Source organism: Gallus gallus, chromosome 8 (assembly GCF_016699485.2).
Source record: "Gallus gallus isolate bGalGal1 chromosome 8, bGalGal1.mat.broiler.GRCg7b, whole genome shotgun sequence".
Classification (NCBI taxonomy): domain Eukaryota; kingdom Metazoa; phylum Chordata; class Aves; order Galliformes; family Phasianidae; genus Gallus; species Gallus gallus.
In genome coordinates, this window is record NC_052539.1 from 8,434,706 (window position 1) to 8,458,395 (window position 23,690).

Sequence of the window (23,690 nt, forward strand, 5' to 3'; positions counted from 1 at the left end):
GCAAATCTGATTTGGGTAATTGAGTGCAGCAGGTCTCTAGGAAATGGTTTTCATATCGGATGCAACAGTGCTGATACACGAAACCTTCATTTTGTTGCTTCCTTTATTGAGACCAGGAATATTTGCATTACAGATTTCTATTGTCGGAACACTTAACTGAACAAAAAAACCTGTTTCTGTTGAAGGCTAGGAGCACAAAAGCAGCCAGGGAAGGCATTTTTTTTTTGTTTTCTTCCCACACAGATTTTTGAAACAATGCAGTTTTTACACTGGAAAACCATCCAATAACATTTCAGACCTGTGCTGTAAATGTAATTTTTCCAGATTATTTCTTGAAACGTGAACTGATAAGTGATAACTGATAACAACAGGCTTCCCGCAGATCTGCCTGGAGTCACATTCAGCAGCAGTGATACCCTGAGGACCTGAGCACAGGGGTGACCATCAGCCTTCTCTGTGCCTTACACTCCTGAGCTACTCAGGGAGGAGAGAGGATCCGGCACCTTTTACACAGCTTCCATATCTGCCATGCTCATCACAGCCCTGCTCAATGTCTTCTTTTGCATGAGAGGTCGAGTTAGGGATTTGCAAAAGCAGTCCAAGAAATGCTTCCTCAGTTTATCACACACCCTTCTGAAAATTCCAATATGAAGGTACTGGAACAAGTGGGGGTGTTTTCTGCACATTTTAGAAAGCCCTGAAATTCTCAATCATAAGTTTTCCAAGCAATACACAATCATTTTTTGATTGTTATCTAGTTAATAACAACAAGAAGACATATTCTGAATCTATTTAGTATTTGATCTTATCATTTATGATTCACATGCAGATAGCAATTCTGTTTCTTAAGCATCATCTGCATGTACATGAACTCTCAACTAATTGAAAAGAAAAAGACTGAAAAGATACATTTTTTTTAAATTGTTTGTTTTCCCTTCCTTTTCTGTCAATAAATTTTAGTTACATTCTGGATGGCTCTTAAATATGCAGAATTCTAGACTCTGCTGTACTACTGAAGTTGTTTTCAGGAACAGAGAACTGCAAATATAGATTCAGCTTCTATTACTCATACTCTTTCTACGAGAAACTCAGCTATCTTTTGGGGAATGGACATCTGAATGAAGAAAAACAAAGAAACATTCTGAATGGACGAGACTTAAAACACAAATCAAAATACATGGTTAGGGAGAGAATCACAGAAACATAGAATGGTTTGTGTTGGGAGGGGCGTTAAAGATCATTCAGTTCCAAACCCTACCATGGGTAGGTTGCCACACACCAGAGCAGGTTGCCCAGGGCCCCATCCAACCTGGCCTTGAATGCCTCCAGGAATGGAGCATATGCAGCTTCTCTGGGCAACCTGTTCCAGTGTCTCACCACCCTCTGAGTAAATAATTTCTTCCTAACATCTAATCTAAATCTTCTCTCTTCTATGTCTGGGGGGCCCAGACCTGGGCACAGCACTGCAGATGGAGCTTCACAAGGGCAGAGTAGAGGGGGACAATCTCCTCCCTCTCTCTGCTACCACCCCTCTGTTGATGCAGCCCAGGATACCATTGGCAGTACAAGCTGCAAATACACACTGCTGGCTCATGTCCACCTTTTCATCCAGCGGCAGTTCCAAGTCCTTCTGCACAGGGCTGCTGTCCACGAGTTCTTCTCCCAGTCTGTACAGGTATCTGGGATTGCCCCAACCCAAGTGCAGCACCTTGCACTCGACCCTATTGAACCTCATGAGGTTCATGTGGGCCCACTTTTCAAGAGTGATGTCTTGGTTTTGTAAATTAGTAATATATCAGTGAGATTTAATGGATGTGAAGCAATTAGAAAACAATTAAATATGCAGATGTAGAGAAAGACTTTCAGTTACTTATAAAACACCACCAGAGATGAATTTGGCTAGGACAGGAGAAGATGAGCATTTAGCAAAGCTGCAGCAGTGCTCAGTCAAGTATTAGGATAACAGTGAGTAATTCCTTCATTTGCAAACTCTGTTGATTTTCATGTTTGGACATTTAGTTGCTATTTTTTCTAGCTCCTTTCTCTCATATTTCTTGAACAGATTAAGGACAAAGTTCTTTGCAGATGGGATATGAACAGTGTGCCATTAAGTCTCTTGATTTACAGAGCAAAATCAACAATGGATCAAGTATTAGATGAGGATGATCAAGCTCAGTCTTCTGTGAAAACAAAACAAAACAAAACAAAATAAAATGCCACCACATATATATATTTGTTTTCTTAAATACTGAAAACAAAAATGGTAGATACTCTTTGGAAAGCACATATAATATAACGCTTTTGTACTCAAGACAATTAATACTCAATAAATTATTGTATCCTTATATCAAATTAAGTGAGATGTACGCTACCTGAATTTCTTCTCTTACAGGTTTTGATACATTAGTGTGTGGGATTGATCAGAAAAATAAGATTTTGATAAGTTTTATATTTAAGGTTTTCTATTAAAAAGCTGATTTGCATCACACAAAATGGAAAGTATTAGGGAGAGGGAAGTGAGAATTAACATTCAAGTTTTCGTATTTAATTCCTATTTATCTTATTCATACCAAAAGCTGTTAGTGCGGCATGAGGAAAGGAGCACAAGAGATGTTCTTAATGAATCAAGTTTGTTAATCAAATTTTTTTGTAATCAAGTTTCTTAGTTATGGCATAATTATCCTCAAAAATAACATGAGCACAACTAATTAAAGCTTCACAATTTTCCATTGTTTTCATTGTTTATTCCATATAAAATGAGGAAAAATCACAAAATCACAATATTTTCCAGATGGAAATCAAACATTCATGGGAGCTACCCAGATCTTATATCAATATTTACCTTATTTAAAAGTCCCTGATACGTACATTCTTCCAATATTATTTTAATGCATGCATTTTACTGATAGTAGTTAGGCTCGTATGCTAAATCAGCAGTTTGCAGCCTCGAGGGCATCACTGGAAACTCTCCAAGAGCCTCGGGGCTGCATGCAATTTGCATATACATTTACATGAATGCATATCCTGTTGTATTTGAAATATTACAGATCCAACATTACTTCTCTTGTATGCTCATTTTAGAAGCTTTTTCCTATGAACATTTCTCTTCAGATGCACTGACAGCTGTTAAGTCTCCCTATTAACATGCATATTAGGATGATGGAGTGTACGCTCCTCATATTTGATAAAATCCTCTAAACTTATGGAAGCATAATACAAATAAAGCCAGCAAATGTTTATCTTTCTATTTGTGTTAGCTTTAACAAGCAATATTCTCAGCTCTTCCTGCTCAGTGTTGTTCTTGCCTGTGTACAGCCATACTAATTTGAATCTATTGAAGATCTAATCATAATCAGAGGTCCAAGGGCAGGTCAAATGACCTAAGACCCAGAACTATCCAATGACTCTAATCAATATGACCGACCTCTTTCCTTCACCTGATTGATGGATGGTGTAAACAAGACTTAAAGTTCACAACTTTGCTTAGCACGTTCTGTGATTCAAACAATGTGTTCCGTTGCTGCCCAGTGGCAGAATGACCTGTACTACTCTGAGGTCAAGCACTCATCCCCCTAACACTTGGTTAGGAAACTTTTTCAATGTTGGGTAGATTGGATAGGGCTATGCATAGTGTCCCAACTTTTTTCTGCTCTCTTAACAGCTGGGAGACATAGTAGTATAAGCTCCTACACAAGTGACCCTGAGTCCTGTTTGTTAGATGCCACTGTCAAGCTACCAGTGTCATCAATGAGAGTTAGCTCACACCACTACCTGCCCTTGACTAGGAGCTGCAGTAGAGAGGTGCTATGTTGAGAAGAGCATGGAGCTTTATAGGACCATTATTGTGAGGATGTGCTAATCGCTTGCTTTTCTTATGCAGAAAAGATAAGAAACACATTGACAGCATGGAAGATTAAATATTATTGAATAATATTGCTACATGTTGCAAAGGGATAAACACATTTATGTCAGGCAGTTATAACACTGATGCTTAATAAAATTAAGTGCTATACTAGTTGTGTTTTGGAGGATATCTTTTTACATCCCAGAATTGATCTTATTTCTAGGGAAAACGTTTCAGGGAGTTGGGGAAGGTAAATAGTGTAGGTGTTAGCTTAGGGTCTAAGCAGCTGAAGGACAGCTACAGTGCATCAAAAGAACAGGAGGGAACAGAACAGATGCATAAATTGAATTTTCCAGCAGCTATTTACAGCCAGATTACAGCCCATTTATTCCATCTGAGTGAGAATGAATAACCATCCGTGAGAATCTGCCCTCTCATTTCAATTAAATTTTATTGTGCAATTTGCTTTTTCTTTCCCCAAAACACTTCTTCTTTTTTTTTTTTTTAACTATTAGAAATTTAAGCACTTTGTTTTCTTGGAAAGCTGTAGATTACAAATAGTGTATAACAGGGATCTATTATAATGGTAAATATATCTGATTACCTATAATTAACCCATGAACAACCTGGTGGGCTGCAAGAGAGGAAACTTAAATGTAATGAAATTAGCTTTTCACTCAAAACTCATTCTGAAATCCAGACCTTTTCTTTGTCTGCTTGCTTCTTTGTTTGGTCTGAAAAAGATTGCCTTGTTTTTGTTTTCTTTCATACCTCCTATTTGAGTGTGCTTTTCTGTGGGTTCAACTAATTGCTGTAATCAAAAGTGGAAATACTGAATTGCTATAAAGACTCATTCTCTTGTCAAATTCCTGAAGAATCCCAAACGTTTTCACAATTTTTCTTAGTTACTAAATTTTTCAGCTTTTGAAGTTTAGGTCTTGAACTCTTCTTGCTGAAATTTTTTCTTATTAGTTTGTGATAAGGATTTTAGACCCAAGCCTTGTAAATGACCAGAATTCAGGAAGCTCAAATATTTGTGCCCAGGAGGAGCTTTAACTTGTAAAATTACAGTTAGAAACATCAAGCTGGAAATGTTTAATGTATCAATTTTCTGTTGACTCCATTGAAGAAGTTAAATAGTAAATGTGATTTTAATTAAACACGCTAGGGAACTAAAAGCCAGAAGACACTGTCCCTCTTCAGAAGTTTGTATCTTCTGCATCAGGTATTTATGGTGACATTAATTAATCTTTTCAAAGAAAAGCCATGAATATTTCATCTTGAGGTGGCAAACTCCCATGAAATTTTGCTGAGAATTCAGTACTTCTGCAGGCTATTTTGAAAATCTCACAGTTTGTTAGAAGCTTCACAACTCAACTATGTATATGCATAGGTATAAATATGTAAGTTTAAATTTGGGTCATTATCTTACAGCCCAACTGGGAACTGAATTTTGGCTTCTCATTTCCACTATGTTTTGAGCATCACCTTCTTCCTAAGGGCCTTTTGGTAATGTAAGCTTAGCAATGAATTTGGGTAGGCAACTGTATACAGCTGAGACACAGCTGATAGTCTGTTCTTTGAGCCTGGCTAGTCTGTGCCACGAAGCGTGGCACAGAGGCTAGTACATACAGCTAGCAACAGAACTTGTGCATCAACAAAACTGTGAAATATTGAACACAACAAGACATTAGTGCTGTAATGCTGTGCTGAAACAATTACATCATATTTCTCATCAAGGTTTATTTGCTAAGGAGCAACTCTGAACTCCCCTTCCTTGTCTGAAGCTCAATCTCTAGTATCTCTGGCATCTTGGTACCACATGCTACTGCACAGCACTGAATTTGTGTTTGTTTCACTGTAAAATTAAACTATATAAGGCTTTGTATGTCTGGGAGGTGTTGGAGATTGTTGGACCAAATTTTCCACAGACATGTCAAAATATCATGAGTGCTATGTGTGGGCCAGTAAATAATTATAAGAATACACAAAATGTAAAGATCAAGGAATTATTGTCACATTTTTTTCAAGAGTTTAAAGCGATGAAATTACATATTACTTTAATTCATTTGGACAATAGAGTCCTAATTAAATAGAAACTCCACAAATGCTTTCCCTCAAAGATAGTGTAGAGGTCAGTTCTTCATTTGATGTAAAAGAACACAATTACTTTGAGAATCTGACCCTCACTATCCAAGATGGGAAGAGAAATGGAGTGAGGGGGAGGAAGAACTAGCAAGTTAATGCAATCACATTTTACTAAACACTCACAGAATGCATACTCAGCAACATAATTGGCACAATGCATCACAGCAGCTGAACACAACAATTGTAAAAAGATGTATTTTAGCAGCCTCTAATGCAGACTACATTGTCTCATTATATTTTCAATAAAGTGCATAGAAGAATATGTGCAAGGAGCTATAACATTGCCACCTAGTTGGTCACACAGCGTGAAATATCTTCAAAGCAACAAAATAGCACATATTGCAGATGCTAGGACAGATCTTTCAGAAAGACTTCAGATAAGTATTCTATGGAGAACAGAGAGGAGGAGAGGGGAGGAGGGCGGAGAAGAGGAGAGGAAAAGAGAGGAGAGGAAAACTCAGCAATCTGAGACAGGCTACAAACAGACAAATGTAAGCGAGAGTCTTTAACAGCTTTCACACAGCTTTTGCCATCACTTAAAAAGTTCTTCAAATTCTTCCCTTCCCTTCCCTTCCCTTCCCTTCCCTTCCCTTCCCTTCCCTTCCCTTCCCTTCCCTTCCCTTCCCTTCCCTTCCCTTCCCTTCCCTTCCCTTCCCTTCCCTTCCCTTCCCTTCCCTTCCCTTCCCTTCCCTTCCCTTCCCTTCCCTTCCCTACTGAAACCAAAGGAAAACAGTCAGAAATTTAAAGAAGGAAGGTTTTAATACTGCAAGATCCAGAGTGAAAATACTGACATATACATTAAGGGTGGAGCATTCCATAATTTTGAGGCAGTCAGATTTTCATGTATTTCAATTTGGTCTTTCGTTGTGCAGTGGTTTATGTGTTGGCTGAGAGATGTAGTTCAAAAGTCTCAGTGTCCTCCACTCTCTAGTTGACAGCTGCTGCCTGAAAACAGGTCAGAAAGCATCACGAAAGGACTATAAAATTTGGAGAATCTTCCCCTACCTCCGAACCCAAGAAAATAATGGATACCACACATCAACAGCATGTATGAACACAAGGTCAGATTAGGAAGAATATGTCAGGGGAATGGAGACTCAGATGAGTCAGAAGCAATAGGCTTTCAGAAAAATAAGATAATGAAAAATGAAAGATTTCAGCATATGTATTGTTTCTCAAATAGAGTTTTTAAGACATTTTCATGTATTTTGCTGTTGTGAGTTACAGTTAAAACTCTTGAAACTGTTAATTTAATGATACAAAACACCTCTGAAAACATCCATCATGTTTATATCTTTTAGAGGCAGATGATTATGAGAATTGCATCATTGCTTTCTTCTGCAATTCAGAATTATTTCTACCTTCAGGGCTTCCCACAGTACATCAGCAGGGTTTAAATTTCTACAGCATAACTATAATGAAAGCTCTAGAAACATAATGCTTATAATGTCAATATGGGCAGTGACAGAAGCTGACTTTAAGAAAAAAAATCTTTACTTATTCAGAACACTTTCTGTGGTTACTATATTTTGTTTCCAGCTCTCTCACATCTGAAATGATGGTATTTTCATTGTTTTATAGATTTTATTACTGAATTAAGAGTTCAAAATGAAAGTATTTTTAATTTTGAGTTGTGCAAATCTGACCTTACACAGTAAACAAGTTCTACTGAAGTCAATGAAGTCAATAAAGTTTCTCTATGCACAGTTTGATATGCTTGAGATCAAGGTTTTCTCCATTCAACCTCAACCACCATCTTCTTATCAAACTATTTTCCATTTTCTTTCTATAGATTGCCCAAATTAACACTCTTTCCTAGGAAATAGTTACTGCATTTCAAGTTGATGGAGGGAACTTCCGTACTCCTCCATTGATATTTCCTTCCTGAAAAAATTAAATGAGAATATCATAGCAGAGCTATACTGTCTTAGCTATACTAGTTCAATTTGTTTTTCTAACAGTCATAATAAACCTGCTAAATAGAGGTCACAGTCTCCTATCTAGTAGATTTTTAAGAAAATATATCTTCTCCATGAAGAAATAAAGCTTTGAAAATGAAAATAATTCCGTTCTTCCTTTGACTTTTCATGAAATCCTTAATGTGTAAAAAATAATTGGTGATAAAGTAGTGCAGAGAATAGACTGAAGATATACACTAATAATTTTTCTGCCATCCAATTCTAGTCTCTTTCAGTAGACTTTATTCTTAATCTTGTTAAGTATTTGAAATATGACATTCACAGCAATGCTGAGCCACATGTATTGTTGTAGGAAATAAAAACGCTATGTTATATAATGCAAAGCAATTTATATCTTTGGTTAAAGTACAATGATAAAAAGTGTGGGTCTGCTTTTCTTTTTCTGTTTTAGAATAAACATGAGGAACTTTGCTCTTTTAATTCTTGATCTTTGCTGGAAAATATTTATTTGGCCATATAAACTATTAAAAATAAGTACTGTAGAAAGAATTTATATTACACAAATAGAAGTGTAAAATATCATGCTGTTCTTTCTTGAAATAAATGACTCAAGCATTACACCCGTTAAACTTCACAGCATCAGGTGAACATTAAGACACCTAGGAAAGTTAATTACCATAATTTAATCTGGTTAATCAATCACTTTATACTGAGGAGGCCTTTCTTGATGAAAATATAGGAAGTTAGCGCGCGTCTACAACATACAATATAAGCATTTATATACTATTAAGATATATATTTTTTATTCCTCCCTCCCCCTTTTTCTTCCCAACTTCCCTCTTTTTTTTAGATTTGCATACTTGCAGAAGGTTAAGATCTCTTTTTTCTTTCCTATATTTTGGTTGAAGTTATGCACTTGCCTTTAAGATATGACATTCTTTGCCCTTGGTATTTTCACCTACATTGGGTCTAGAAAAATTAATGAAACAAGCTCTTAGACAAGATTTTATATTCTGAACATATTTTTGCAAAAAAAAAAAAAAAAAAATCACTAAAGCTAGTTCCATTCGCGCTCACACATGACCTAATGAACAGGCCCTGATACTTCGTAGACCTTTCTGTCTAGATAACATTATCCCATGAGACTAATTCTAAAAGCAGCTTTCTCTATATTAAAAATTCTCTTTGTCTTGTTCATGAAATAAATCATGAAATAAAAATACCAAGAACTCAGAACTTTCCAGTCTTTCCAAAGTTTCTAAAAAATTCATTCATTCATGAAGCTATATAGATGGCACATGAGTTCAGGTTGTTCAGTTTTAGCAAAAGAGCTTGCTGAAACATCCTTAATGCCAGGGGGCAAAGCTGTTTTTCTCTGTCTGAAATGTGGAAGTTTCATTGTGCAACTCCACAGTATGCCATCAAATTTAACTTTGTGTTACACTGGGGAGGATCTAGCCTTTCTTGATGAAAATATAGGACGTTGGTATGTCTATAGGAATTTGCCACCCAGCTGTAATTCCTATGTCTCAAGATGTGTTGTTGTTGTTGTTTTAAATTTCATTTTATTAAATTATTTGTGCTTCCATTTTATAATGATCTTCCATGACTGCAGATTTAGAAATGTTTTAATGCTATTTTATATGCTTGCAGTTACAAGTATTTTAGTTATTTAATCAAATGTGGCTAATATGAATCTAGTTGTACTTTTGTTTTTCTAAGTAAAACATGAAATTTTCCATTTTACTTCCTGAGCTGATGTGTAGTTTTGAACTGACAAAACTCTTCCATTTATTCTGTAACATTTTTTGTGTGCATTCATTAAAACTTCAGGGGATATCAAGAAAACAGACTCTATATCTTTCCCATTTTTTATTAGCTGAAGATAGTTTCCACAATATTCAAATTTTTGGGGGACATAAAAAATTATATATTTACTGTTAGCCATAACAAAAACTTCTCAGTACTTCTACTACAAGGTTTTTCTCTTAACTTTGGCATTTTGATTAGGACTTATGTATGAAATAGACAAGGTCATTTTTTTTTTCATTTAGTTTGACAGACTAAATCTGAAAGATTGGACTGTATACAAAACACTATTAGTTGTTACCAAGTCACATTTTCAATACACTTCAAATGAACTGAGAAATGTAGATTCAGCCCCCCTTCCTTCCAATCTCTATTAGAAAGACAATAGAATTACCTGGAATACAATAGAAAAAGGAAAAAAAAAAAAAAAAAGGAATTTGCTCTTTTTTCTGGCAAATATGTTGAGTTTATTGTGTTGATATATTTTTAACCGACTATCTTTTTTTTCATGTGGTTTGTCACTTACAAGTTTGTTTCCTTTTGCCTGATCTTTTCCAAACATTTTTTAAAAATCTAGAATAGTGCTCATTATCACAGCAGCAAGCTTTCCATTTGCATTAAAAATGTTATCTGAATTTTTTATTATATACAATCAGTTAATGATTACAGTATTTGTTTGGTTTATTATAGAGACTTCTACCTAGAACAGTGTGAATATTTTTTATCTTGATCAAATTTATCCTCTAAGAAGAGAAACGTTCAGTGTATTTACCCTCACCTGTTTAAACTCACCTCATGCTTGCAGAAAGTTGGCCTAACATAGCAAGTTGATATCCCAAATAAAAAGCCTTGTTTCCCAATTTTCTTACCTCTTCAACTGCTCCATTCGTCTGAATCAATCCTGTCAACACTGGGACTGCTGCCCGAACAATGGTATCTGGAACATAAATAAGAAATACTGGGGGGATGTTCCTATGAGTAACTTCCCTATGAAGATCAATTACAGTAAATGGTGAGTTTCACATTTCACACCACCTGGGTGTACACTGTTTTATGTACCCCCTCCCCAGCCCCATAAAGATTTTCTTAACACCCAAGCCTGTAGAAGTAGCTTGGATAACATAGAGCCAAAATGTTATTGAGATTTCCTATATCTTGTGAGAATCTCACAATTCAAGCCGTCACAACAGCTTGAGTGACATAAAAGCCATGGCTCAGTTATGAAATTAAGCACATGACTGCTTGCATTTGCTTTGATTATGAGCATTGCTCCCTTAGCTCACTTAGATGATCTAGAAAATATGAGGAAATGTCTACTCTTCAAAACAGATTCAACACTTAGTCCTATGTTTTATTATTCTTTAGCTAGTTTGATATTGATTGGAGTTTGCAGTGCAATTATGATAAATATTTGCATACACTTTTTCTTAACATGTAGTATCTAACAAGGAATATGTGCATTTAATTTAAAAAAAGTGCAAGAGATTTGGTTTCTGAATCTGAAGTATCTTAAAAATTAAGTAGCAAAGAAGTTGGCAAGTCTTACTGGCCTACTTTGAATAAGAATCATATCTGTGTACTATGTATGTCACATATATACGTTTACTGCACCAAAATTTGGATTCAGATTCCAATCTCAAACATTCTTTCTATGTTTTTTCATAAATTCATGAGATTTAAAGACAAAAGATTGCTTTTACCACAGATTAGATTACATAATAGTCATGGAACAGTGTAACTAATAAGATTTACAGAGCAATTTAGCTTAACTATTCAGCTAACACAGGAGGAATTCATATTTTCATATTTGCATATTTCTACAACCACTTTAGCTTTTAGCCAAGAGTTTCCCTTTAATTTGAAAAGCTGAGAGGTATTTAATGATTAAATTATACATTAGTTGTTATTGATAACTTGGTAGTTAGGCAGGAAAATGTATAATAAAGTGTATCATAAAACTAGTAATTTTGCAAAAACTGTATATTGAGAATTGGCAGCACCAATGAGACGGGAAGGGCAAAAGTGTTACAGCCATTTACCAGAGGGAATGAATGAGTAGGAAGCAAGAAGGATGGAACCTAAAAATAAATCCCTGAAAATATACATGTGACCCAGACGGAGAGCAAACCAGCAGACATGCATATTATAGACAGTAATGTGATTTCTTTTGAGAGGTCGGAATGACAGCCCCATAAGGGGTGGTTTGACTGGAGCATGGCAAAATAAAGTGGACATGTAAAATGTCCTGCTTCAGATGTCAATGTAAGTGGGGAGCAGTATTAGGAACTGTAGTGCTACAAACATCAAGAATAAATCAGTAGCTTAGTTGCACTGCATTCAAGGAGAGGAAATAAAAAGCCTGGAGATAACTTAATTTAGTAAACTTTCAATGATTATATCAATGAAACTGCAACTAAGTTTTAATCTTGTTCATAAATATTTAAACATGGGTAGGATCTCTGTGGAAAGTCTGGATCTTATTTAACCTGTCCTTATCGCTCTGATTTTTGGGGTTCAAGACTTTAAAATTCTTTTTATTCTTGTCTTTCAAGACAATTCAATTTCAATTTTATTCTTTCAAGTACTAATGTTAACCTTTAACACATTTTTTTTTTAAATTTAATGCAAGTTATTTTTTTCCTTAACATATATCATTTTAAAGCTGACCACATTAAGATGATTCAAAAATTATCTGAAAATCATTTTTACAATGGTTCAGACCTTTTTTTTTTTTTTCTTGTGGTTTCAAAATAGAAGATTTTGCCTTTGTATTCTGATTCAGGAAGGAAAGATTTGCAGTTTTTGGGTACCTTTTTCTCAACTTAAGAAAATTATTTCCCATCCAACTGCAGTGCAATTATTACTTATAATATCTGAGAGTCTTATGAATTACAAAGTGGTTTTGCCTTCATAAAAACGAATGAGGATGAAGTAAAAAATCTGAGTATGCTCAACATGGTACATAGGAACTGAGCCAATACTGGAAAGTCCTTGAGTGGGTTTCGCAATTGGGCAGAACAGTCTCCCTTTACAGTAGGTGCCCCAGGATTCTTTTGGAGATGTTGTCTACTGTGTAGTAGTAATTGTACTGTGTTTGGAAAAAGGAGTGAGGACTCTGAAGTAGGCTGTGCTTCCTTACAGCTTCTTTGCCTTTGTGTTTTGCAGGTACTTTGTGATTTTTTAATGCATGAAATGCTATTTTAATTTGTAACCCATGCTGTGCTCTTTGTTTCCAATTTTATCTTGGAAGCGGAATATACAGATTTCATTTATTCTTTATTGCTCAGCTGTCTCCTTGACCAATAGAAGTTGTGAAAAAAAATAATAGTAACATTCATATAAGTAAGATGTAGGCAAGCAGCACTATCTAAGTGTAAGCTAAAACAAAATGTTCAGCTTTTATTGCATCTTTACTAAGATGTACATTACTTTTCCAAAAGAGAACTATACTCTCGCACATTTCTGAAAACTAGTTAGAAGGAAAAATGAATGCCTGTCCTCTCTGTGTAAGGCTGAAGGTGCAGGTAATAAAGGCTCTTGCACTGGTCCCAGACAGCCTTGGTTCGTGAGGACTTCCCTATTGCTTCAGATACAGATGCATAGGAATGTGGCATCTGACACACAGTGTAAATTAAACTATCCTTGAAAAGGGAAAATCATGGCTCCAAGTGTCAGACATGTCAATGTTGCCAGTGATTTCAGTTGGGGGAATTCCTTGCTTTCAAGTTCCACAGAATTGTTGTGTGGTTTGCAGAGTCAGAGTTACAAACAGTATAATCACCTTTTCCTCCCTCCCCCATCTTTACCTTAATTATCTTCAGAAGGTTGTTTAACCTATGTACGTGCTCTGCTAGCTCAGAGCTGACACAGCCCTGGCAGGCTCAGTTTCTTCTCTACTATTTTCTGCGGAACAGCATAAATTCAGAGACTTGTTTGATGTTCTTACAGGTCCTCCTAGAATTAACAGATAATAAATTGCTCTCTGAAATTGTTGAGAAGAGACTTGATAGATGATTGCTCCCTATCAGATAAAACTAAACAGTTAGCCTTAAAAAAATCACCATCTTGCATAGAAACCTGAAAGTTCTTTGCCTGGTTAATGAAATCTGTGCATTTTATTTCATTTGCTGGCAGATTAAGTTTACTGTCTCTGACAGAAAAATAAGATTAGAGTGATTCCAGGTCATCTGAGTTAGTGGGCTCTTTGAATGAAAAAGTCAAACCTATACTAACAGTATGGACAATGCTAACAGAAAAGGTATTGAAAATGTTATATGCCTATCAGATACAGCTTTAGAATGTTGATAAATCTAAAATAAATAAATACTTCCCCTCCAAAAACGTTATTCCAAGTCTTGATATTGTGTTTGCTGTTGGTTTATCTAAGCCTCTCTTAAGTGTTCATCTAGCTGCTAGCATGACAAGCGTCAATACTCGGAACATTCAGATGATTTGTGTTATTTCAATTATGCACTAATTAGTGGAAGCCCTACTATGCTCAATGACACACGAAGGGCAACAGAACAGAAACTACAGCAATTATTCCCTGCTAAAAGAAGGTGCTGAAAGAAAAGTGCTTTTGTAAAAAAATTGCAGAATCTAGGGAGGAATAAAAAGGAAAAAAGGTTGTTTGAGCTTACATGGCAGAGCTTTACATCATGGAGGAGATGGTAGAAGGTTCTCCATGCACAGAGCAGAAGCTTCCTGCAGCCTGTGGGCGCCACACAGAGCAGATCTTCATTGCAGCCATGGAGGAGCCCACAGTGCAGCAGTGGATGTGGCCTGGAGGAGGCCATAGCCATAGAGCTTCTTCAGGAGCAGCCCCAGGCTGGAGCTGCAGCCATGGAGAGGGGCCTGAAGTGGGGCAGGAGGGTTGGGGGAGATAGACAGTGCCTTGTGATCCTTCTATTCAATATCAAGGCCACATATACACTAGATTTTGTAGCCCAGAGGTGTGATTCACCCTGTATAGACATCTGCCTACCATCATGAGATGATCCATGCCCCTTGCAGCGCTACTGGAAGATATTGTGTCTCACTTGACTCTTACATCTGATTACAGATAATGTGTAATTACTCTAGGGAGTTCTACTATTTGTGGAACTGCCAAGTACTGTTACTATGCAATTAATCCCACTGAATGATTTATGGAGGAAAGGACTTAGTGTGAACGATAATGGCAGGATCTGGTTTTTCCTAGTGGTTCGTTAGCTATATTGAATGAGAAGTACAGTTTTTGCTCTTCCTCAGACAATCCTCCATAATATCAAGCCAATCCAGTTTCGTTTTTTGCTTTGGATTTCTTCTCCCTGCACAACTTTGTTCATTCTTCTACTGCACCAGTCGTTCAGAAGAGAACTTCTTCCATCAGTAATGTCACCTATATACAAGGAGTTTCTTCTAAATCACTATTTTAATGTTTAAAATTGGCAATATGAATATGAATGCAGCTTTCTGTTTTGAATTTCCTAGCATTGTCTCATTCTCCTTTATTCTGGCTTAGTTGTCTTCCTTAGAAGCCAAATACATTTTAAAAGAATCTTCATAAAGAGGACAGTCCTTTATTCAAGACAGTGCCTCTGCCTGGGCATGTAGCTAGGAATATTAGCTATGTGCAATAGAAAAGACACACCAGGACCAAAATCTCTGTAGAAATGTGTTCCTTTTTTATTAGGAAAGCCTTCTATAGGCTTAATTATCCTGGACAAAAAAAAGTACAGTTTCCCAGGGAAATACTACCCACTGATATCACAAGAATTCAGCTCTGCTTAAGTGCTGGGAGGCATGTTCTCTGTGCACTTATAATCGGGTCATTATCACCATGGTTATGAGTTTTTAACTGACTGAAAACTGTAGGCATTTGCCTCATTAATGCCAAATGGTACAGTTTATTTCTGGGAACTGAAAACCCTGCTGCCCAGGGAAACCTGTGCTGTGATCATCTTTGAAAACAATGCACTTGAGAATAGTCTGCTTGGTTTATGTCAAATGGTTTTACACATATTTTTTTTTACTGGTTCTTGTGGGCTTTTGGTTGCTAAATAACTTTGGTCTGTTGTATTTTGCTTTGTGAGTTAGTGTAGTTCACAGAGTATAGAACTAGCTCTTATGAAACAAGCAATTACACTGCTCTTTGTTCATCTGCAACCACTTCTGGACTATGCTTGCATCTTAAAAAATTATTTGCATTTACGTTTTACCATTCCCTCTCCTGTTTTTGCCGTATTTTTTATTGTATGCCTTCAGACAAAACACTTCAGCTGTGATCTTGAGGCTGAATATAGCCATACATCTGTGTTTGGAAGATAATTAAAGAAGTGCCATTTCATTTCCAGTGTTGCTTCCATCATGGCAGTTTTCTTTCCATCACAGACAAAACATGCAAAATTGTCAGTGATTTTAGTAACAGCTGGATCAAGACAGAAGTATCTCATTTGGGAGTAACTATCTTAAGTGATTTTATATGACTGGCCCTTAGAAAAAATAAATAAATAAAAGCAGCTTAATGATAAACTCTTTCCCATTTGGCTTCTGTGCACACCTACATACACCACATGCTGTCACTCCCAGAATCAAAACAACGATTATCACTACCTGTGTCTTGCATCATCCAAGTGAAGAATAAATCTTCATGAACAAAACGGCACACCATAATTACGCAGACACTAACCTTCTTCATTTTGTGATGTCAAGAGGCATAAGAATAAAAGAATGAATAAGAATTGTTTCTGTAGGTCTTCCATTTCATAAGGGTTCATGAAGTTGGATTGCTTTATAGACAGATGGTTGAAAATTATAATAAAAGATTAAAAAAAAAAAAGAAGGATCTTTGTATATAGATAGATATAAATAGAATCTATCTATTAGATATATATAGATATAAATAGAATCTATCTATTCTATAGATATAGAATAGAATATAGATATAAATAGAACTGCATGCATATATGTTGAGTATAATCTTTCAGAACTGGGACAAAATTCATAACAACCTTCATACCTCTTTTTCTGTCTTCTGGCTATTTATCTTGTTTAATGTACATACCTGTCTTTGTTATTATAGGAACTAATTAGGATTTCTTATATGAGGTGGGTGTGCAACAAAAAATAAGATTTTATTAAGGAATTTTATATCACTTTTGGGAGAAGGAGGAGACTAGAGGATCATGGGTAAATCAGAGTTGTCATTCTGCCCATTTCCCAGCTAAATCTGATAGCCATGCAAGAATATTTACGCTGATTCTGGATGATTAAGCAAAAAACAAGGTAAATCTGGCCCCGGTATAAATACTGGAGACTGCCAAATGTGTGCAGGGAAGAGAGATCCTGACTTGATCTCATTTCCTTGCGCTGTTGGCATTCTGCTAAGAGATTTGGCTGAAGCCAGTTCTGTGTGTTCTCTCCACAGGCTGCTGGCATTGCAAAGGATCTCATTTTCCATTGCCAGGAACTTGTTCAAAGTGACAGAGAGGTGCCAATGAATAGCCCACGATTTCACATTTACTTTATGAAAATGTTAGGACTTAGAAAATACGAAACAATGTGGAGATAGCATGATCCAGTTACAGCCATTCATACATGTTGGTGTATAAGAGCACCAGGTGAACCTAAGCAATGTGAACTTTCATGGATTACTTTAGCAAATCTCCATATTACTTTCAAATGAGATTATTGAAATAGAAGGATTCCTTCTGTTCATAACGATTATTGTTAGATGTTTACTGCTTGGTGGAGGTTCAAATTTTGGAAATGAGCTCTTTGACCTTACAACTTAGGCTTATTCTCCAGGAGATTTGGCATAGAATATAATACTCGAAGTAATAGGTGATAGAATCACCTTTATTCAGTGACAAATCAACAGATAGAGGTAAATGTCAAAGACATCTAGGATGGCAAAGCAAAGAGAGCAAGGAAGTTCCAACACAGTAGGTGGGAGCAGCTTGTTGAGGTGGATGGTGGAGGAACTGCTTGTATTTTGGCAGTAAAGGAAAGTGGGAAGACATCCCATGGCCAAAATTTTCTGCTACAGCACTGCTTATATTTCACTTCATTTTTACTGTCCTCTTTCTGCCTGGACTTGGTATGAAGGAGAAAGAATCAAAAGTCATGAGTTTTCAACAGCATCCAATTCACTTTAAAAAAAAAAAAGAATAAAAGTGAGACTGTGGTATACCCACCTGTCTTCAGGATTTGGGATTTTATCTTGCTACCTGTACAGGCTAAACTAATCATTGAGACGCTGCCTTGCTGCCAGCCAGCCCTCCAAGCATCACAGCAGTGCTTCAAAAGTGGCAGCGCCTCATTGCTGAGAAACTGAAATTAGGTCCCATTTTTTTCATTTAGGGTAGCATTTAAAAACAAACTTGCTTTTGTAATTGTTTTATAGACAATTAAGAACCATCTACATAATCCATAAATTATGCGGACCACTTGTCTTCATTATTGTTGATGTTATTATTCTTAATAATGTATTTACTTGTTTAACAAACAACGCTGCCAAGCACAATCCTCAGCTGTTAAAACAAAGCTCTATTTGTGGCAGCTATTGTTTTGATACATATAGATGTATTTTGATCCTGTGGTTACACCCAATATTTACAACAGGCAGGAAGTGACCTAATCCTATTTTAGATCTTTCCTAGATAGAAAATGTTGCACCTCATCAAAAGTTTTTACTTCTAAATCTTGCATTGCTACACGGAAAAGTCAGTTTTTACTCTGATTTCAACAAGGAATTGACATGGGCTATTACCAGATTTGGAGTTTGGTGACCCTGCCTGTGGAAAGGCAGCTTGAACTTTATGATCCCTGGGGTCCCTTCCAACCTAGGTCATTCTATGACTCTGTGATTCTGTGTGTACAATTTTCACGAGTGAAAATCTTACTCTGCATTTTTATGAACTGTATTTGTTAACTTCATTTTGATTTCTATAGCTATGAAGAAACAAATCATCATTAGACATTGATTAGCTAAAATATTGGTAGTGATGCCTTGCTATCGAAATAGAACTTTCCAAAGTTTGTTGTACTGGTGAAACATTTGCAGTCTTACTCTTCATATATAAAATAATCAATTTCATCTTAATTAAGTCTGAAATACACAGACAGTTGAATTAAAGGGAAACTTTATGAAACAAGCTTCTGAACTCCTCAGTCTGTTTTGAATAATGCAGCAAATGCTTTTCCATTCTCTTACCATCAGGTAACAGAAACGCGGACTGGTCCTCTTGGCTGCAGTAACTATGACAACCTAGATTCTGTCAGTTCTGTTCTGGTTCAGAGTCCTGAAAATAAGATTCAGTTGCAAGGTATGTAGGTGTAATTTCATTAGTTTGTTTTGGAACAGGATGACATTTATCACACTATTTGTTTTTTCTTTTTTCCTCCTCATAAAAGGTCATTATTTTTTCTTCTTTTGTGTGTGTGTGTGCAATAGGTACATTTTAGGCAAAGTGAAGGAAATGTCAATAACTCATGTTGTCTTTCAAATTGAAAAAATTTCTTTACCCATCAGAAAATAATCTGAATAATGCTGTTAACATTTTGCATCCCTACTTAGCAATGACTTGCTCACCTTTCACAAAGCCCGAATTCCAATAGGTTCTACCAAGCAGGGAATGACATTTCCTGTGCTTAGCCTCCTTTGCACGTTTTGAGTACTAACCTACTGGAATGAACAGATTCACCAGAGGAACAGGGCATAGATTTGCAAAGTCCTTAAGTAATGCAAAGTGCAAGGGCTCCTCTGGGACTTATAAGAAAAGCCGTAAGTTTAGACATCTCATTCATTAGAAAAATGTGTAAAATGGTATTGTTTCTGATTCATTTTTAATAAATTCCAGTAAGTACATATCCCAGACTGCAGATTAGGCACCTAAACATTGTTGAAAGTGAGCCTCTAGTAATTGTCTTAAGTTTTGTTTGTCTATTTTCAGTTACACAAATGCAACATGAACAACTTTCTATTACTGCTGTGAAAACAGACCAAATTCTCTATAATTTATATGTTTATGCCTAATTGTACATTCAAGGTATGGGTCTTAATTAAACAGTTATCAAAGTTGTAAAAGGTATTGATATTGGTTCTTACATGAGTTGGACATAGAGCGTGAAGTTGTTGCTGATTATTAAGACTGGCTGCTAGGGAAAGATTACCTTGTTTAGTACATCCACGTTTTTTTTTTTGCATTTCCTTTCTCTTTCCATTAGGTGAGAAGAGTTTAAAAGACATGATTTCACTGAAAATATATGTATTTTTGAAAAGAACCTGTCATTTTCACTGGAATGCAGTGAATGAAGTGTATCCATAAATCATTTGCTATTTTTAAAGGTCTCCAGAATTTGCATGATGTTTGTCAGTTAAAATTTGGAAATCAATCTTTGCTTCAGTCAGAGAGCTGTTTGACACATGCCATTAGATTGTCAGGAGAAATGTAGTAACACAACTGCTAAAACTATTTCATGCTTATCGTATAGGAATTGAACAAGACAGGACTGCTTATTTGGGCTTTCTATCAGAATTCTAAGTTTTTTTCATAAATACCTTTGTACACTGAAAAAGTATACCAGGGTAGCAGAAGTTTTACAAGTTTTGATATAAAGCAGAGAAAGGTACAAACAGACCAGCTTTTAGTAATATTGTCATGCATCTGTAATATGGCTTTCTACCTGGAAAGATTATAAAATTACTGTTACAGATATATTTTTATTTACCTAATATTTAGGATTGAATCTCTGTGAAATTGTTCAACTGCCTGTGTAAAGGAAACATATACTGCAAATAACCAGTACACTGAGAAATAAGCTCCACTGTTTCCAGAGAGATTAATTTTGCTCCAGAATATAATCACAACTACCAAATCAAAATTTACAATGTACTTCACTCTCTGGTTGGTTTTGTTCATGGTTTTTTTTTTTTTTTTTCTTCTCCTATTGCTTGACTGTTGTAGCCAAAGAACTAATTGTTACAGGTAATTAACAAAGTTTCCATATAAAATAACACATTTGCATCATTGAAATCATATTAGCAATGGTCAATTTTTTTTCAGATGAATAAACTTCTGGTCAAAAATATTTAAAATATTTTATTCTGATACCTCAGTACAAAATATGTTTTTGCAAGACCTCTACATGTCATGGCATGGTAAAGTGTGAAAAAGCTTTGCAAAGGGATTTGAGACATAGCAGAAGGATTTTAAGCAACAAACATCCTTCAGTTCTCTGTGCTAAACCTTTTGTAGAACTAACAATGAATTCTTTTTCTCAGGATTTTATATACTTACCCAGAATATCCAGCAGATTGTCTCTTAGCAATTTGAAATCCCTTAGGAGATGAGGCATCTATTTGAAAACAGCAGCTTTTACCTGGTTCCAATGCATGCTGCAGTCAGAGGAATTTCTGTAGTGGTGGATCAGGTCCCATCCTGCAAGGTCTGCTTGAGGTACTGACAGATGGAATAGGAGTAAACCACTTTATAAATCCATACACTCAAAAAATCAATAACAAAACTGTTCTTTATTTGATTTTGCACAAAATGACATAGTTACGCTTCGTATGGAATAATTGCACACGTATTTTTCTAAAACACTTGGTAAAAAGGTTGTTATATGTCAGTGCTTAGAAATGAAATGTAGGGCTAATTTTATTTTCCTAAAATTCCTTCCAGCTCAATTTTCCAATTCTTCTTAGCCTGGGTCTACAGAAGCATGGATAAATAACTAGAGCAATTTGAACATATCTGTATTTCAGGTATATCTACTTGTGTCAAAGCCAACATGGAAAATAAGTCCAATCCTTCAGATCTTTTTTTTCTGCTTGTACAGCTTCCTTCCTTCCACTGTAGCTTTCTTCAAAGCTGACTTCCCTTCAACACTCTCAAAATTTGCAGTAGCTTCCAGTGTAAGGACTGTAATTTATCTGCAGGTTTCCATACTGAAAACTTCTTACAGCTGAGGCTCTTCATTCAGTCTCCTATCAGGGAGAAGTTGATGTAATCCACTGTTGCTGTTTTTGACAATCCCTCCAGAAGGAAATACACTAGTATATGATTTGAGGAATACACATTAGTAGCTATTGGAATGAATGTTCCATACTAAGACAGAAGCGTAAGATATATGAGGGGTGCTCCAAAAGTAATGCCTCCTATTTTATTATGTTGGCCCACAACGTCAGAGGCTAACGTTGGTGGTATAGCAGTAGAGGCTGAACCTTCCCACCAATATTCTGTTACGTTTTGTGGCTGTGAAACAGGTGGCAGCAGAGGAGTCTGACAGGTGCCAGACATGGAAGTGCATAGGAAGCACAAGTGTGGAACTGAATTCTTCACGCAGAAAAAAATGGCACCCGTTGACATTCACTGATGTTTGTTGAGTGTTGATGGAGACCAAACAGTGGATGTGAGCACAGTGAGGGGTGGGTGGTGTGATTCAGCGATGGTGATAGCAACGTGAAAGGTCAGCCATGCTTTGAACAGTAAAGCACAGCTGTCACACCACAAATTGGAGAGCATCTCAATCAACTCATCTGCATAACTTAGTGGATCACATCCAAAACATTTTGTACAAAGGTGAATATTGGTTTTGATACACTGGAAACCATGGTGGCAGCACTGGAATACCGCAAAGTTTGAACAAGTTGGGTCCCACAGATGTGCACACAAGAACAGAGAGAACGCTGTATGCAAGTTTGTCAGAACCTACTGAATGAATATGAGGAAGGTGACATATTCCTGGATTGCATCATTAGCAGTGATGAGACCTGGTGTCACCATTATGAGCTGAAGTTAAAATGACAGTCCATGGAGTGGTGATGTGAAATCCCCATTGAATAAAAAGTTCAAGACACAGCACTCAGTGGGAAGTGATGTGCACTGTCTTTTGAGATAGGAAGGGAGTGATTATTCTGGATTTATCAGAATCCAGGGTTATCATTAACTCTGACTGCTACATTCTGACGCTGACTAAGCTGAAAGCTGGAACTTCGAAGGTGAGGCCGGAGAAAAAGGCATCCTTTCTCTTGCAACATGATAAATGCGGGCCTTGTTTGAAGGCTGTGGAGCACACTGCCAATCTTGTCTGGATTGTCCAACCACACCCACTGTATAGTCTGGATTTCATGCCTTCTGAATTCTGTCTGTTCAGGCTAATGAAAGGTGGACTGCCTGGGCAACTGTTAGCAGCTGTCAAACTGTGAATCACCTCCACTAGTACAGATGCTACATTTTTCATGAATGTAGCATGCAGGCTTTTGTTCATTGTTGGTGAAAATGAATTGATAATAGTGGTGATTGTTTTTAAAAAGTGTTTTGTAGCTGAAAATTTGCTCAATCGAATAGTGTTATTGTGCTTTTTGTAACTGTTGTAGTTTCCATGGAAATAAAGGAGGCATTACTTTCAGAGCAACCTATGTAAATATTAAATGAATTCTTAGGCAAGGAAATTGATGACATACTGCAAATTCTAGAAAGATATATAAATTTTCCTGTATTTTTTCTTTTTGTAGCTTATTTAACTTAATTTTATTTATTTTTCAACCATCTTATGTAGCTATGGGAATCTGATTGGCTTGAGTATTCTTTTGAGTTTAATAACATAATACTTATTCTATTTCCTTAAGGTCTTCAGGTCATCCTGCCTGAGTATCTGCAAGAACATTTTGTCCAGGCAGCTCTGAGCTATATTGCTTGCAATTCAGAGGGAGAGTTCATCTGCAAGGACAATGATTGCTGGTGTCAGTGCGGTCCCAAATTCCCTGAGTGCAATTGTCCCTACATGGACATTCAAGCCATGGAAGAAAACCTGCTCCGTATAAGTGAAACTTGGAATGCATATAACAGTGAATTTGAAGAATCCGGTGAGATGTTTTATAAGATTTTTGTCTGTTTGACTGTATCTTATAAAACCTATTTATACAACAGACAATATCTGAAGTCTCCAGAATAGTTAATAGATCTAAAGCTAAACATATTCTT

At 36.3% G+C, this 23,690-nt stretch overlaps 1 protein-coding gene across 3 annotated transcripts in view; it reads left to right on the forward strand.

Annotated features, from left to right (window-relative positions):
* Nucleotides 1-23,690, forward strand: part of BRINP3 (BMP/retinoic acid inducible neural specific 3) — a 211,041-nt gene that overhangs the window by 127,746 nt on the left and 59,605 nt on the right. For all 3 annotated transcript variants that reach the window (XM_426633.8, XM_040705294.2, XM_004943288.5), the window contains exons 5-6: nucleotides 18,923-19,028; nucleotides 23,336-23,572. In XM_426633.8, coding sequence (XP_426633.2) covers nucleotides 18,923-19,028; nucleotides 23,336-23,572 — 343 coding nt within the window. The remainder of the gene's footprint in view (nucleotides 1-18,922; nucleotides 19,029-23,335; nucleotides 23,573-23,690) is intronic.